The following is a 12,319-nucleotide window of genomic DNA, read 5'->3' on the forward strand; positions in this document are numbered from 1 at the left end:
TCTCTCTCTGTCAAATAAATAAATAAAAATCTTTAAAAAAAAAAAAGTTCAAAAGTTAAAAGTAACAGGCCACATAATTTAATATCAGACAAATACAACTAAAAAGGACATGGGGATGACAATGTTGACATCAGATATACACAGACTCAGAAAAGAGATCACTCATAAGTCATCACTGGGAAACCTGAAGAGCTCAAAACTAAGAGGTAAGTTAAAACTAGAAACACAATATGGGCAAGACCAAAAGCATAAGGGTCCCTGTGCATGCCAACATCAGTTAAATACATAGACCTCAAAATACATAACTATTAAAAACATGATTATAAAATCTAAAGGAGAAGTTTTTAAAAAGCCATGAAAAGTGATTTTTTTAATTATAACTCTCTGTATCTTTCCTAGCCTACCCCCAATGTCCCCTCTACCAACTTAATCTTAGTTAGTTCTTATTTAATCTGGACTTACAGACACGGTTTACTACATAATTATTACTAGGACACGGAGCTGCTTAGAATATAGTGTTTGAAGAATTTTTAATGAAACTCATTCATTTATTTAATATATATTTATTGAGGATTATACCAGGCAAAAAGGATAAGACAGTTAACTAGGACACAGTGTCCCTGCCTCAAAGAGCTTATCAGTCTAGTAGGGAAGGCGGACAATTAAACATTGATAATATAAGGTAGTAAAGACCATAACACATGTAAGAAGGACAATTAGCCAGAAAAAACTTCCAAGTAGGAGTGAGATCCAATGTAAGTAGCCTTTGATGAAGGTGAGGTCTGCATTTCTAGGCAGAGGAAAAATTATTTGTCAAAGGCCTGAAAACGGATTGTGTGCAAGTGAAGAGTGGCAAGAAATGAGGCCGGGATGCAAGCAGGAGCCGAGCACATAAAGGCATTTGGAGTTTACCTGGAGAGCAATCAGAAGGTAGTCCAGGGAATTAAGCAAGGGATCGTCCTATCCATTTTGCTTTAGGAATAATGCTCTGACTAGGGAGAATGGATTGGAAGAGGGACAGGACACGAGGCAAGGGGGACCAGTTAGGAAGCTGTTAGAATATCCAGGTAGGACAGGGTAGTAGCCAGGGAACCAGGGAAGTGGCAGTGGGAATGAAGAGAAATGGACACAAATGTACAACGCGGTGAACGAGCAGATGCAGGGGTCATTCAACGAGCTGCACAGCCTCTCAAACTTGACACAGCATATGAATCACCTCTGACCCAATAGGTCTGGGATGGGACCAGTCAGAGCAGCAAGGCTAAGAGGAGGAAGGACTCTGGAAGAAAAAAAGAGATAAATTCAGATGTAATGCACTGAAATCCATATGGTAAATTTAAGTGGAGATCTGGTCCTGTAGGTAGAGACATGAGTCTGACATGCAGAGAAGAGCTGGGCTGGAAGCAGAGGTTTGAGTCACCAGTAAAAATATCGTGGAAGTTGCCCCCACCCCCTCACTCTCATTTTAAATGGAAGAGTGGGGTTGGAAGCCAGATGGCAGAGGGTTCCAAAGTGAAAGGTACAAAGGTGGAGACACAGACTCAAGAAACTAAGTTGTAAAGGGAAATGAAAGCATAGAGCAATAGCCGGAGGACAGTGTGGAGTTGAGAAAGGATTTTTTTTTTAAGATAAGACTGACTTGAACATGCTTAAATGCTATTAGACATAGCTGTCCATCAGTAGGCCGTTGGGAAGATCAACCAGCTTCCTGTCTGACATTTCCACTTCATCCTTTCTAATATTCAACAAACATTCCGTATTGGACTAATAATTTCCCTGCTAGCTTTGACAGCTATATTAACTCCAGTCTCCTATAGACACAGTACTATAAAATAAAGAAGGCTCTTTCTCTAGAAGCCATATATTGAATGTTTTCCTATCATTTTCACCACGAACAACAATTTTATTTTTTATATTACTGTTGCATATATTACATTTTATATGCCCTTAGAGCAAACCTGACATAAGCAATTGAAAGACAGCAACCAAGGGTGCCTGGGTGGCTCAGTTGGTCAAGCGTCTGACTCCTGATCTCAGCTCAGGTCTTGACCTCAGGGTCATAGGTCCAAGCCCTATGTCAGTCTCCATGCAAAAACAAAAACAAAAACACGGCACTCAAGGACTTAATCACTGAATACCACTGAGAATCGTAGAACGTATAAAAGTTTAGAAAGGACAAGGAAAAGTGGAAAACAACTTCGCTGGGCATATGGAAATTAGGAGTCCTGCTGGCTGGCTGCCAGAGACTTAATGATTAAAGCCAGTATGCCAGAAACTCGGAACAGAAATGGAGAAAAGGTCTGTGCCCTCTTAGAGTTTATTACACTAGCTACAAAATAGCAGTTTGCAAAGGCACAAATAAAGTGTGGAAGACTGAGATAAAGAATGAAACTTAGCAAGAGATGGGGAATAGAAGGACATAAAAAAGAATTGTTGAAGGCTTTGAAAGAAAAGACAAGGATGAACGATAAGCAGAAGAACAGGAAAAGAATAGAGTGAATCCTAAAGGTTGACCTCATCACAGAGTATTTATATAAGAGATAGGGAGCTGCAAGATAAATACTTTGAGTAAGTTCACATTGTGACACCAAATTTATGCAGATGTCATTGTTATTTACAGTTCATTAAAAAAAAAGGAAAAGGATAGCTATTTTGGGGGGAAAAAATGAATCACACACTTGAAAGGACCTTGAAAGATCATCTGGTTCTTGACAAAGGAGTACAGCTGTCAGCCTCCAGCTGTTAGCACCTACAAAATCTGTCTCAGACTTCCAGCCAAGATCACACTCTTCCAGGGCATCGTCCAGCCCATAACTGGGCACGGCAGGGCTACCAAAGTCTGGCCCTGCGCACCTAACCAAAGCCTCCTCTTTGCCCTCGGCTCCTGAGGTCCCTTCTATGTTGTCCAGGACTCTGTGAGGTCCCCGTATCTCACACTTCCTATCACAGGGATCAGATCAACATCGCTTTGCATAGGCTTTCTCCACCTATTCATGCCTGCTCAGCTTTTTACCTTTCACAGGCATTGTGTGTTCCTAAGCCCCCAGGAAATTTCATGAACTCCTAACTCTGCCTCCATGGCTATCTCCCGATGGATAATGCAAAGAACATATTCATAATTCACGTATCTGACAAAGGACAGACTCTACAAAGAATCTTTGAAATACAATAAGACAACCCAATTTTTTTTTTAGATGGACAAAGACTTCATTTAAAAAGATATGCAAATGGCAAGCAAGCACAGGAAGAGATGTTCAATATCATAAGCCAGCTGAAAAATGAAAAGTAAAGGCATAGTCAGATAGCACTACACGCCTGTCGGAATAGCTAATATTGAAAAGACTGACAATTCCAAGTGAGAAAAAGGATGTGCAGCAACTGACATTTGCATACGTTGCTGGTGGGAGTATAAATGGTACAATCACTTTGGAAACCAGTTTGGCAGCTTCTTATAAAGTTAAATTTGTATTTATCATATGACTCAACATTTACGCTTCTAGACATTTACTCCAGAGAAATGAAAACTTGGACACAATGCAACTTGTACAAAAATGTTCACAGCAGCTTTATTTACAATCGCCAAGAACTGGAAATAATCCAAACGATAAGTGAACAAACAAATTACGGTGTATCCAGTCCATGAAAAGAGTACTTTGCATTTAAAAGGAGCAGCGTACATGCAACCACGTGAATGAATCTCAAAAACACTGAGTCGAAGTGGCTTCTGCGTCAAAGAAACCAAATACTTAAAAGGGCTTATATGATTCCATTTCTATGAGGTCCTAATACTGGCAAAACTTATCTTGGTGGGGGCACCTGGGTGGCTCAGTCGGTTAAGTGTCTGCCTTCGGCTCAGGTCATGACCCCAGGGTCCTGGGATCAAGCCCCGCATCAGGCTCCCTGCTTCTCCCTCTCCCTCTGTCCCTCCTCCTGCTTGTTCTCTCTCTCTCTCAAATAAATAAATAAAATCTTAAAAAAAAAAAAAACCCTAATCTTGGGTGATAGAAGCTGAATCAGAGGTTGCCTCAGGTAGTGAGGGACTGACTGCAAAAAAGTACGAGGAAATTTCCTAGGGTGATGGAAATTTCTATACCTTGATTCAGTGGTGGTTACACAGAGGTATATATTTATCAAAACTCATCAAACACTACATGCAAAATGTATGCATATTACTGCATGTAAATTATACCTCAATAAGATTGATTTTTTTAAATGTATTACTGCCATGTATAAATACTATACTAAATACTAAACAAATATATAAATACTATATCTAATAGTATCTGTTGGTATTGCAAGTGGAGTATTTATCTCATTTACATTTAGATGGTTATTGCTAGAAAATAAAGAGGCTGTTGGTCTGTTTCTTTTTCTTCTAGCCGGCGGCATTATCAAATTCCCTTATTCTGTTGTTTTTAACAGAATTCCTTGGGTTTCATAGGCATAATCATATAAACAGCAAAAAGAAATAACTTCATCTCTTATTATCCAACATTTTATAGATTACTTTGTTTACCTCTCTTATTGCATTTACTAGTCTTCAAAAGAACATTGAATTATAATGGGCATCACTAGATGGCCCTTCTTTTCTCCAGCTTCAAGGAAATATCTGAGTGTTTAGACTACTACTCGCAGTTGGATTTTTTCATAAAGTGTTTATCAATTTGTAGTTCCTTTCCATTTCATTTTATTTTGCTAATTTTTTTCAAATGACTTTGTGGCTTAGATAACGGCTGTTCTGCTTTGAACTGTTGATTCCAATGAAATATGCTTCTAGATTTCCTAATATTGCAAGTTTGCTTCCCTTGAATAAAACATCTTGAATTACTCTTTTGATATGGTACTGGACTCTTATTTTTAAGGTTTTATTTATTTATTTGACAGAGAGAGAGAGCACAAGCAGGAGGAGTGGCAAGCAGAGGGAGAGGGAGAAGCAGGCTCCCTGCAGAGCAGGGAGCCCAACCGGGGGCTCGATCCCACCTGGGATCATGACCTGAGACAAAGTCAGATGCTTAACTGACTGAGCCAGGTGCTTTTAAATACCTATTCATAGTTAACTTGAACTGTGGAATTTTTTTTATACTATCTTTATCAGATTACTATAAAGCTGGCTTCATAAAATGATTTAGGGAGTTTCTTTTTCTTTGCCCTAAAAAAGTAAAAAATATATAATTATGCATTGTTCTTTTTTTAAAGATTTATTTATGTGAGAGAGAATGAGAGAGACAGAGGGAGGGAGGGAGGGACAGAGGGAGAGGGAGAATCTCAAGCAGACTCCCCATTGAGCATGGAGCCCTCCGTCTCAGGGCTCGATTTCAAGACCCTAAGATCATGACCTGAGCCAAAGTCAGAGGCTTAACCAACTGAGCCATCCAGGTGCCCCACCCATTTTTCTTTAAAGTCTTCATGCTATTTTTTATAGTGGATATTTAATCTCCAATTTTTCTAGGGTTATTAGTCTCTTTGTGTTTTCTACTCATTGGGTCAGTTTTATTAGAAAGTCTTTCACATCTCTTAGGTTTTCAAATGTGTGGCTCTTGAATTTTATTTACTATAGTACTTGAATTTGTTTCTGTATCATTACCTCCTTTCTCATTTCTACCTTGTATAATTTTGTTCTTTTTTTTTTTTTTTTTTTTTTTTTTTTTTTTTTTTTTAATCACGGTCGAAAGAGGATTATCTAGGGCTAGGTGCCCTAGTTGGTACAGCATGTGACTCCTAATCTCAAAGTCAGGAGTTTGAGCCCCATGTTGGGCATAGAGCTTATTTAAAAAATAAAAAGTAAAAAATAAACACACAGACACACACATGGGGCACCTGGCTGGCTCAGGTGATGGAGCATGTGACTCCTGATCTCAAGGTAGTGAGTTCAAGGCCCACGTTGGATGTAGAGCTTACTAAAAAAGAACCAGCTTCAGGATTTATTTATGTAAATTTGGGGATTTTCTATTAATTTCAATTGGTATTTTTATTGCTTTTCTTACTACTATTTTGTTACTAATTAAGATACATAATAAGTATGTCTTTTTTTCTTTTTTCTTTAATTATAAAGACATTTAAGCCTATAGAATTGCCTCAGTACAACTTTCATTTGGCCCCATGTTTTCTGGTAGGAAGTGTTCAGATTTTAATTGCTTATTGTATGCCATTTTAGTTTTTATTTCCTTTTTGATCCAAAGAGAAATAAGGGGATTCTAACACCCAGTGTAATAGTTTAAATTATTGGAGTCTTTTATTATTATTTATTACTAATTCTGTTGGATTGTGATCAGAGAATATGACTTATAAAATATCTGGGTTTTTAAGTTTAAGATATTTTATGTGGCGAAGTATAGAGCGTTTTTATACATATTCCATGGATCTACCAAGTAAATTATATACATACATATATATGTATATGCTATATATGTAATAAACATATATGTTTAATTACTATATATATATATATGATGCAAAATTCTGAGCATTTAAAATTATCACCTAAACCACCCACTCACCCTCACACGCATGCTCATGGTTCCCCTTAACTTCGCTTATTTTTTTTCATAGCATGTATCCTTCATGACCTTGTAACAAACTATGTAATTTACTTATACAGTGCTTAATTGTTTATCCTGTCAATTCTACAGGAATGTAAAGCGGAGGAGAGCTGCTAAGTTTTGTCTGCCATTCATTGATGTATCCCAAAAGCTACAACGGTGCCTAGCACCGAAAATACATTAAATAATAAATCATCATTACCACGTGACCACACAAAAAGCAAAACAGCAATATTACTGGTGTCCATTCATTCACTAACATCTGTTTCAACATCTGCCACGTGTCAGAATCACGCTGGTGCTAAGTATTTGTAGATAAACAAGTCCCCGTCCTCACCCAGCCAATAGGGGATCTGAAAAGGAACGGGAGCCACTGAAAGATACCGTGAATCAACGAGAAATGCATTCTTTTCATAAAAGTACTCTTTGTACGTACTGATCTCAAAATGGCTGCAGTGGCTACCTTTTCGACTCTATTGTTTCTTTGCTACTAACAATTAAAAACCACTGGCTGTCAAATCCCTAAAATGTACTGAGGGGGCTTCTAAAAGAGAGACGTTGGTCAGTAATCACCCACCCACTGAAATGCCTCGAATGGTTTTCCCAAGGCGCGGGGCTCCAAAGCCCACAACACTGCACAGACCGCGCCGGGAATGCAAAGATTTTCACTGAGCGTCTCAGCTGCCCTCCGTAGAGATCAAGGTCGGACCGGCCCCGCCAGCAAGGAATCCGCCTCGCCCACAACAGGCGCTGGCCAACACTCTAGGTCCATGGGGGGAGCCCCAAACACCAGGGAGGAAAAAGCACAGTCCGCAACCCAGATTCACCCGGCAACACCCAGCAACAACCGACACCATACACGCACGCGCATAAGCCGCCGCCGCGCGAGCCCGACTCGCAGCCTTCGCCCCGCCCCTCAGACCGGAAGAAGTTGCCGGCGCTTCCGGCGCCCAGCAGCCCTGTGGTTGCCTCGGTGATGTCGTGGGTTCAAAGGGCTCCCTTGGTCCGGGGTCCCGGAGAGGAGGGGGACGTGTTTGACGAGGAAGCGGACGAGTCGCTCCTGGTGCAGCGGGAATGGCGGAGCCACATGCAGAGACGAGTCAAAGTAAAGCTGCGTGGCGGGTGCGGGGGAGAATATCCAGGGTTGCGGGGAGAGGGGCGCGGCGCTGTCAGGAGTCAGGGTCGCGAGAGTAGAGGCCAGAGTGGTCCCAGTCCGGCCCGGCGCTGCCCTCCCTACTTCTGCCGCCCAGATCCTGCTAGGATTTTCCACTTGAAAGCGTGTGAAACCACGGGGCGCGTTAGACGCTGGAAACAGAGCAGAATAAAGTAGGTCTAGACTGCAGAGATTGCAGTTTGATGAGGATTACGGAGAAGGTGGGGGAGGAACATAGACACTGAGTATACTAATTATGGCTGTCAAAGGACGTGTTTACACGGGTTGCTTGAACGGGTGAAGAGCGTAAGGTTAGGAGTGGTATTAATCGAGACATCCGGAAAAAGTGAACTTAGGAATGTCTAAGAACAATAAAGGAAAGCTACTGTGGAATACTGGTGGCTAGGTGAAGGAATACCAAAGTTGGTTTCTGATTTATTAGTTAGGTGTGAATTACCCATCTACTTTGTCTCACTATTCATTGAAACTAAGCTTAATAGCACACACTCAGTTTCCAGTTGGAGCACTCAGAGCTGAGTTCCCATGGTGAGGTCCGCTTCCACTTAATATCCTTGCCAACCGTTATATTGCGCCCGATCTGCCCTTGTTTGTTTCAATAAAATGTTTGCTTAGCCCAACAACCGTGTTATCAGTTTCAGAAATGCTTTATGTGAGGCGGGGGCTAGACCAGTAAATGGTGATCATCTTTGGCGTGCTGTGGCACTGTGGGAGATGCAGGACAAAATCCCTGCCCACAGAGAATTTGCAGTTTATTTGAATTTAGATATCAAGTAGAATTTCTAAAACCACACTTTTCATCTTTTTACTAACACATCTTTCTCCCTACTTGAGTTGATTATTGAAGACCTTTTATAACCTATTTACTGCCCTGCCTTCTCACCCACCCACATCAGTCAGTGTTGCCAAGGGGCCAGACATGTAACTCTCTCTGTTTCCTTTCTGTAAAGGCATTGTTAACACAGGGTTTTTAAAAACTATGTAAGAATCAGTATTTTCACATGTGCCAAATAAGTCGACTTCAAAAGTAGGATATGCCAATAATAAACCTTTATGAAAAGCATAGTCTGCTTTGGTTGTGTGGCTGGCTATGCCATTTGTTGTAGAACCATTATGTTAAACAGTAAATAGTAAGTAGTAAAGGCCTATTTCATCCATTTTCCAGATTGGTTCTATGACTTTCTAGAAAAACCTACAGTGGTTTACTTGGTGTTAATTACAGCTGCAGTTCTTCATTACTTATTTTCAGGAAGGTTATAGAGATGGAATAGACGCCGGCAAAGCAGTTACTCTTCAGCAAGGCTTCAATCAAGGTTATAAGGAAGGTGCAGAAATCATTATAAACTATGGACAACTCAGAGGAACATTGAGGTAATTTTTTAAACTTAAATACTGAGTCATTTTAACCTCAGTACTACTGGAGGACTTTTATAAAAATAGTATGTAAAAATAAAGCATTTAGACCGAAGTGCTTTTTCTGGTGTTAAATCCACAAAAAAGTACCATGGAGCATAAAATAAGATTGCCTTCAAAAAGTCAAAATCATCAGTTCATCCACTTTAATATGTGAGTCAGGTGTTGTCCTTCATTGCAAAGAAATGATAGGCGGTGTATATTTTTTGCTACCTGAACTACCACTAATTTGCATCTCAGGTTTTGATTAAAGCTTTTAATCTTGCTCATGTGGCAGAACACAGTATAACAGACTTCTAGACTAGAAGTGTATGCTGAAAATTATAACTGTAATAGAAAAATGATTCCATTTACTTTAGTGCTGAATATTGAATACCTGTCTAGATTCCATAGTAATAATGGCATATATCAGAGCCAAGTGGTCAAATGGCAGAAGGAGCTCGGAGCATGACAGGCTTGTCGTCTTTGATGCTTTATACCTTTTAAATTGCACTCTATAGAAAAACAAAACATAAAACAGTTCAAAGAATCACTAATTTTTTTTTTAAAGATTTTATTTATTTATTAGACAGAGATAGAGACAGCCAGCGAGAGAGGGAACACAAGCAGGTGGAGTGGGAGAGGAAGAAGCAGGCTCACAGCGGAGGAGCCTGACATGGGGCTCGATCCCATAACGCCGGGATCACGCCCTGAGCCGAAGGCAGACGCTTAATCGCTGTGCCACCCAGGCGCCCCAGAATCACTAATTTTAAAAAGAGTAGGAAACAAAAAAATTCACTGTTGGAGGTTTTAGAAAATTCAGCTATCAGAAATCAGAATTTATAGTCTACAGTAAGAAAATGATCAAGTGTTCATTTTACATCAAGTTAAATCTTTTACAAGCTCAGAAAGTTTATTGCTAAATCTTTTATATCAATTGATTCCATTTTTAAAACATGATTACTTTTCAGGGCACCTGGGTGGTTGGGTCGGTTAAGCATCCGACTCTTGATTTTTGCTCAGGTCATGATCTCAGGGTTGTGAACTAAGCCCTGCGTCAGGGTCACCACTGGGCATGGAGCCAGCTTAAGATTGTCTCTCTCCCTCACTCTTTCTGCCTCTCTGTCCACCTCTCTCTCCCTCTCTTTAAAAAAAAAAAAAAAAAAAAAAAAGGATTACTTTTCACAACAACCATTATTTTATATCATGATTACCTGAACAATCTGAAATGTCAGAAAACAAAAGTATTGTCTGTACTAGAAAAATAAAGAAAAATATCTATTAGGACTAGAAGAATTCTCTACTTCTTCAAGAAAAGTATTAGCGCAACAAACAGAGAATACTCTATAACAAAGTTGGGAAAGAGAAGTTGCCACAAAACTTTTTCTTCTAGCCTTTAGTTTTGATGACAAGTAACTGTATTGGTTAGAACAATTGTTTTCAAACTTGGCTACGTCTTGATATCAGCCGGGAAGCTCTAAAAAATAATACCCCCAGAGATTCTGGTTGCATTGGTCTGGAATGTAACCTAGGCCTTGACAGTCTTAAGAGCTGCCCAGGTGATTCTAATGTACACCCAAGTCTGAGAATCACTAGTCCAGAAGCTGTGTGATGTCCTTGAAGGAGAAAAATCCCTCTTCAGCGGAAGCTACACAGTCATAAAGAAAAAATCTAAAATCAAGAAAAGTGGATGTAGAGTTGTGAAGGAGGTGTTAGGAATATAAGCAATTTATATGATTACTTCCAGTTGTTTAATTTGTATCAAAAGATAATATCTTTATATACTTTAAAATCCATTTTAGCATCATTACTTTCCTGATTTTGACTTGCATTATTATTGATTCATTTTCGCATGGTGTTATCTGGAAAAGAAACATGTAGGGTTTAGCATCAAAAATTTGAAAAGCCTGTGACTGTGTAGTTTTTTTCCTGTTTAACTCTCGTTTATATTTTCATTCAGTGCTTTGCTCTCCTGGTGTCACCTTCATGATAATGGTTCGGCTCTGATCAGTAAAATAAATAATCTTCTGGATGCAGTTGGCCAGTGTGAAGAGTACGTGCTCAGACATCTAAAATCAATCACTTCTCAGCCCCATGTGGTAGATTTATTGGACTCTATTCACGATATGGACCTTTGTCCTGTGGCTCCAGCTGAGAAAAAGACGGATGAAGCTAACGATGAAAGACTCTGTGAAAATCATGCCGAGCTTCACGAAAACTGCAGCAAGAGTCTTGGTGAGGCAGGTTGTTCATCTTTAGAATGTTGTAGGGTGCCAGAGCACGGACATTCCGAAAACCCAAGCCTCGCGTGGATTTTGGAACAGACAGCTGGTTTAGTAAAACAGCTGGGGATATCACTTGACATATTACAGCACCTCAAACAACTGTAAAAATCCTCTTCACTTGTCTAATGAAAGTAATGTTCATAACAGTTCTTAGAACATTTTGTTTCTTAACAAACTAACCAAAATTTGTACCAGTTTCTACGTTGAACCCATCACTTGTCGGTTATCCTTCACGGAAATTTGCAATATCTTCACAATTAACACTATTAAATGTAGTAAGAGCTTTTCTTTCTCTGTCATTGGTAATTTTTATGTCGTTTAAGATACGCTCAGAAACTCAAGTTGCCGTTGTCCTTTTCAAGTTTCTGATCAAAATCAAGCATTTTCAGACTCATTAGCAAAAGTGAACAAGAATCAAACACATTTTGTAGGGACCTAACCGTGCTTTCTGCTCTCGTCACCGTCAGGTGGTTAGGACCTTACCACCAACTAATCAGACCAAAGGTACCATAAATAACCTAGTGGATAACATTGTAAATAGACACACACAGATATACAGAAATATATATATATTGAAATTAAGAGGCTATAAGTGTAAGGAACTGAAGAAACGTTTATACTGATGATTAAAAACAAAATATTGAAATTCATTTTTGTTTTTGTCTCTTTTATTCTCAATCTCTACACCGAGCATGGGGCTGGAGCTCGCAACCCCCAGATCAAGAGCCGCATGCTTGTCCAACTGAGGCAGCCAGCCGCCCCATAAAATTCATTTTAGTTTTATGTTAGAGGCAAGGACATACAATTCCATAGAAAATACAAAATACATTTCATGCTCAAGTACCTGGTTTTTCCACGTATGGAGTTAGTAGTGGTCCCTAACAATGTGCCGGATTATTCCAAACTGCAGTTTTGTTTCACATATTCACATG

General features: G+C 39.6%; 1 protein-coding gene across 1 annotated transcript; it reads left to right on the forward strand.

Annotated features, from left to right (window-relative positions):
* Nucleotides 1-7,464: 7,464 nt before the first annotated feature.
* On the forward strand, nt 7,465-12,037 carry YAE1 (YAE1 maturation factor of ABCE1). The gene is made up of 3 exons (XM_008703508.2): nt 7,465-7,644; nt 8,960-9,081; nt 11,063-12,037. Exons 1-3 carry the CDS (start codon nt 7,516-7,518, stop codon nt 11,490-11,492), a joined length of 681 nt encoding a protein of 226 aa, XP_008701730.1. The 5' UTR covers nt 7,465-7,515; the 3' UTR covers nt 11,493-12,037.
* Nucleotides 12,038-12,319: the final 282 nt, after the last annotated feature.

Source organism: Ursus maritimus, unplaced genomic scaffold (assembly GCF_017311325.1).
Source record: "Ursus maritimus isolate PB19 unplaced genomic scaffold, ASM1731132v1 scaffold_3, whole genome shotgun sequence".
Taxonomy (NCBI): Eukaryota; Metazoa; Chordata; class Mammalia; order Carnivora; family Ursidae; genus Ursus; species Ursus maritimus.